General features: G+C 48.3%; 1 protein-coding gene across 5 annotated transcripts in view; it reads right to left on the bottom strand.

Annotated features, from left to right (window-relative positions):
* SLC25A48 (solute carrier family 25 member 48) overlaps positions 1-4,967 on the bottom strand; it is a 55,725-nt gene that overhangs the window by 35,094 nt on the left and 15,664 nt on the right. For 3 of the 5 annotated variants that reach the window (XM_040444526.1, XM_040444528.1, XM_040444525.1), the window contains one exon: positions 1,752-1,795. In XM_040444526.1, the coding sequence (XP_040300460.1) occupies positions 1,752-1,795 (44 nt within the window). Of the gene's footprint in view, positions 1-1,706; positions 1,796-4,967 lie in introns of all 5 variants that reach the window. The other 2 variants (XM_040444529.1, XM_040444524.1) reach the window with 1 other exon arrangement.

The following is a 4,967-nucleotide window of genomic DNA, read 5'->3' as shown; positions in this document are numbered from 1 at the left end:
AGGATGCGAAAGTCTCACTCATTACTCTAGCCTCGGTGCCACAGTGACAATCTTCACGACAGCCCTGCCGGGAGATGCTCTTTGCCCATTTTTCAGACGAGAAAAGCAAAGCGTGGGGAGGGTAAGGGCTGCACCCTGGGCACGGGAGAATAGGTGGGGAGGCAAAGACTGTCCTCCAGGTGATTCAGACTCTGAGCCTCTTGCCTGGACCTTTCTCAGAAACTTCCGAGAAAACATCAGCCGGAAGAAAGGAAGGAAGGCTCCTTGTTCTGAGCAGTTACAAGGGCCCCGGGCCACATCCCCGGATGGGATGCAAGGCCAGCCATGCAAGCTGGCATCACCAGGCTGGTGTGCTGAGTGAAGAGGTTCTCAGGCTGGGCAGAGACTGGATTTGATGTATCAGGAAGGGGCAAAGTGGAGAGGAGGACAGCTCCACCTTTTCAGGTGGCCAGACTTGCCTGTGTGGGGAGGGCATGCCTCCAAAAGCTCCACCAGCTCCTGGTCACGCTGAGGGTAAGGGAAGGACACTCTCCCCGGGAGACACAATGGTTGCCTGTGCCAGGAATGTAGCCGGAAGGCCTACAGGGGCAGGGATTGGACATGTTTTGTCTCCTACTGATGCCTTGCTATCCCCATACTGCCTGCAAAAACAAGTGTCTAGTAGGTGTTTGATGTAGGAGCAAAAGACAGGGCCATAGGGGGATACAAGGAGCTAGGAAATATCTTCAATTATTCCAGACAAATGGGCTGACGCCCTGTCAAGAAGAGAGCAGGCCGGGGCTCTGACCTAAGAGGGGCACACTGTCCCAAAAGGAGGAAGACGGGGAGAAAAGGGACTGTAGCAGCCGGCTGGGAAGGGCCTGAACAGCTCCTCTTTGTGCATGATCCAGCCAGAGCCTTAGACATGAATGTTCAAGTCAGGGGTGAGAAGGCACTTTTCGTGACCATGCTCTTAGGGTAAGGCTCTGAGTCCTGGGGACGGATGGCAAGGACGGGGGGCACTCACCTCACTCTTCAATGCTTTAAGCTGTTGTCTGACCTAAGGCAAGCCCCTTCCCCTTTCGGGCTAGTTTCTCTATGTGTAGAACAAGGAGCATGGATGATCCCAATGTCAGATGGCCCCACTGAGTCCTCACACTCCATGCACTACGTCACCTTACAACAGTTGCCAACCCCAGCCCAAATCCACAGTCCTAACCTGATACTGAAGGCTTCCAAAGATTAAGTGCTGACCCACCTTTCCTGGACTCTGATCCTATAGGTGCTTTCAGAAACCTGAGGCATCAGCAACACTGGCCACGCTTTTCCCAAGCATGGCCCCCAGGCAGTGTCCCCATCTCCGCCTCTGCCCGCACTGCTTTCCATGCCCAGAACATCTTTTCTAATCACCTAAAACCCAACCTTAAATTTTGGACTCCGAGGCCGCTTCACATCTGAAGCGTTTCCCAGTTTCTTAGTTCCACAGAGACTAAGGGGATACTCACCATTGCCTTGGCCCCCTCCCCCACAGCCCATGAGAACCTCAAGGCAGAAATGGGACATTCACAAAAACAAAATCACTGCCAAGTAATGAGAGGAGAAGGATGATCCAAACCAGTCTTCCTGGTGCACCACCCCCCTCCCTGGGCTGGCACACAGAATCTGCCCTAGGCTGGAGACTGTCTTGGGATCAGAAACAGCAGATGCATTCCTGGAGGCAGACTCACTCCAGGCCCCCTTCCAAGAGGTAATGGCAAACGTGGTTGAAGTACCTTGACCGTGTCCAGAGGGTGACCGACAATGACGCTGGCTGCACCTGTAGATCAAAGAAAAGGACCTGGTCACTCAGCCCCTGGGCTTCTCACGTGCGCGGGCTGCCTCTTGGGATAAGACAGGGGCTCAGGCACTCACATTCACTCATTCACTCAATGCCCAGTTGCCTCCCCCACCCGCAATGTGCCGGGCACTGGCAAAGGCACTGAGGAAGGCAGAGAAAAGGAAGTGAAACCTGGGCTCTGCCTCGAGAAACGAGCATCCCAAAAAAGGGCAGTGAGGGTGCTGGGAAAACTGGATACCCGCATGCCAAAAAAGGAAGTTAGACCCCTACCTCATACCATACACAAAAAAATGAATTCAAAATAGACCAAAGACCTAAATGGAAGTACTAAAACTATAAAAATCATTTACAAAATGCAGGAGGAAATCTTCACGACCTTAGATGGGCAACAGATTCTCAGACAGGACACTAAAAACACAAATAACAGAAGAAAAAATGAGGTGGGTATCATAAGAATTAAAAACTTTTGTGCAGCAAAGGACACTATCAAGAAAGTGAAGACAACCTATGGACTGGGAAGAAATATCTGCAAATCATATATGTGATAAGGCTCTAGTATCCAGAATTTATAAAGAATACTTACAACTAAAAAAAAAAAAAAAAAGAAAGGATTTTTTTTTTAAGGGCAAAGGATTTGAATAGGCATTTCTCCAAAGAAAATACAAAATATACAAACGGCCAACATGTAAATGAAAAGATGCCTAACATCACGAGTCATTCGGGAAACGCAAATCGACATCACAGTGAGAGGCAGTCCCCCTTGTCACCTGCTAGGATGGCCCTGATTTTTTTCTTTTTTTAAGGAAAATAAGAAGGGTTGGTGAGGCTATGGAGGACTGGAATTCTTGTACGTTGCTGGTGGAGATGCAAAATGGTGCAGCCACTGTGGAAACAGTGTGTCGTTTCCTCAAGAACTTAAACAAAGAATTATCACATGGCCCAGCAAGTCCACTCCTAGACAGATACCTAAAAGACCTACAACAGGCACTGAGACATGTCCATGAACATATGTGGGCACAGCAGCACTATTCATGATGACCAAATGGTGGAAACAGCCCAAATGCCCATCAGGGGGTGAGTGGGCCAATAAAACGCAGTACATCCATAAAATGAATGTTGTTAGACATAAATAGGAATGTAGGGCCGATGCTCGCCGTCACGTGGGTGAAAGCTGAAGATGTGATGCTGAGTGCAGGAGGCCAGACACAGAAGGTCACGTATCATCTGACTCCGTTTACGTGAATTATCCCGAATAGGCAAATCCAGAGAGACAGAAAGCGGACAAGTGGTTGTCAGGGCCTGGAGAGAGGGGAAATAAGAATGACTTGTTGGGTCCAGAGACTTCCTTGGGTGTGAGGAACATCTGGAACTAGACCAGAGGGGGCTGTTGTACAACGCTGTGACCATACGAAATGCCACTGAATCGGGCACCTTTAAATGGTTAATTCTACATTATGTGAATGTCACCTCAAATAAAAAGGGGAGGGTGTGAGGAGGAAACCCAGAAACTTTTCGGTTACCTGAAAGGTTACTTCATCTTTTCGATACCTCGCTTTTAGCATGTGTAGGTGGGAGTAGCATCAGCACCTGCCTCACAGTTCCATTGTAAGGATGAAGAGAGGTAATGACTGTAAAGTACCAGCAGAGTCCTGGCTCTTATAGGCTGCTGAAAGAGAGATGCGGGGGCACCTGGGTGGCTCAATCGGTTAAACGTCTGATCTTGGCCCAGGTCATGATCTCACAGTTCTTGAGTTCGAGCCCCGCGTTGGGCTCTGTGCTGACAGCTTGGAGCCTGGAGCCTGCTTCAGATCCTGTGTCTCCTTCTCTCTCTGCCCCTCCCCCTGCTCATGCTCTGTCTCTCTCTCTCTCTCAAAAATAAACATTAAAAAATTAAAAAAAAAGAGAGAGAGATGCTGCCACTATCCAGTTTTGTTTTGTTTCGAAGAAGGCCTCTCCTTTAAAGGATACTCTGGATTTCTCTTCTCACAGAAAAATGCCAACTGACACACATAATCACAAGGCTTGCAGTTTCAGAGGGAAGCAAGGCTGCTCCGAGGCCACACAGATGAAGACGCCCTTATAGAAGCTGGTGACTGCGAGGTTGAAATGGGAACCAATCCTCTATGACAAATTCCCCGTCACCCAGATGAGGAAGTTTCTCTGCTAGCAGCCGTGATTTCATCAGGTAAAACAGTGCTGGAATACTAGATGGGTAGAGGGGCAGAGGAAGCAGCTAACGCCAGAACAGGTGTGCCCTTGGTCTAGAACCTCCAGATCCCTCTCAGCCCCTCCTTCCCACAGAAGTGGGCAGAGGCAGAAAGGTGACAGTGGGAAGTTCACTCTACAGGAACCCCTCCCAGCAGGGGAAGAAAGGACCTCTGGTCCCAGACTCCAGGTGTTTCCTCCCTAGTGAGTGCAGCCTTCACTACAGGTGTCTCATGGCCCAGGGAAGCAGACCCAGAGCCCATCTTGGACCTGTGTCTCCCTGCTCATGCATTAGCCCACCCACCTGAAAGCAGGAAATGCAAGATAAGAAACAACACCATCAGGCCAGTGGTTTCCAGACCCGAGGACCTCACAGACCAGTGAAACTTCAAACAAAATGTAAAGGATACGATGGTGAGATTTTATTATGCAAGTTCATTAAGAAAGAAAATAGGTACAGATGAGTACAGGGGTTAAGACGGCCTGGCATCAGACTCTCTGCTCATGCCAGACACATAGCCTTGGACAAGGCACTGGATGCCCCTTTGTTCCCATTTCCTCGTCTGTGAAATGAGGATCTGTACGATGAGGATGTAAAACCTCACTGGGGTTATAAAGAAATATATAAATAGCCAGAAGACCGCACACTGTATGATTCAATTTATACAAAATGCCAAGAAAAGGCTAACTTATACAGCCGGAAAGAAAATTCACGGTTGCCCAGAGGGAGGGGATGGAATTTAACTGTAAACGGGCATGAAGGATCTCACAGGGAAGAAAATGGGCTAAAACAAATTTATGGTAAATGGCTGCACCACTGGTAAAGTCGCTAAAAATTATTGAATTACATACTTGAAATGAGTATATATTAGTATATGTAAAATAACCTCAAGAAAGATGTTTTAATATTTGTTTACTATTTATTTATTTATGTTGATAGCATGCA

This window comes from Herpailurus yagouaroundi, unplaced genomic scaffold (assembly GCF_014898765.1).
Source record: "Herpailurus yagouaroundi ecotype Mexico unplaced genomic scaffold, PumYag 192, whole genome shotgun sequence".
Classification (NCBI taxonomy): Eukaryota; Metazoa; Chordata; class Mammalia; order Carnivora; family Felidae; genus Herpailurus; species Herpailurus yagouaroundi.
This window is presented reverse-complemented; position numbering and strand designations above follow the sequence as displayed.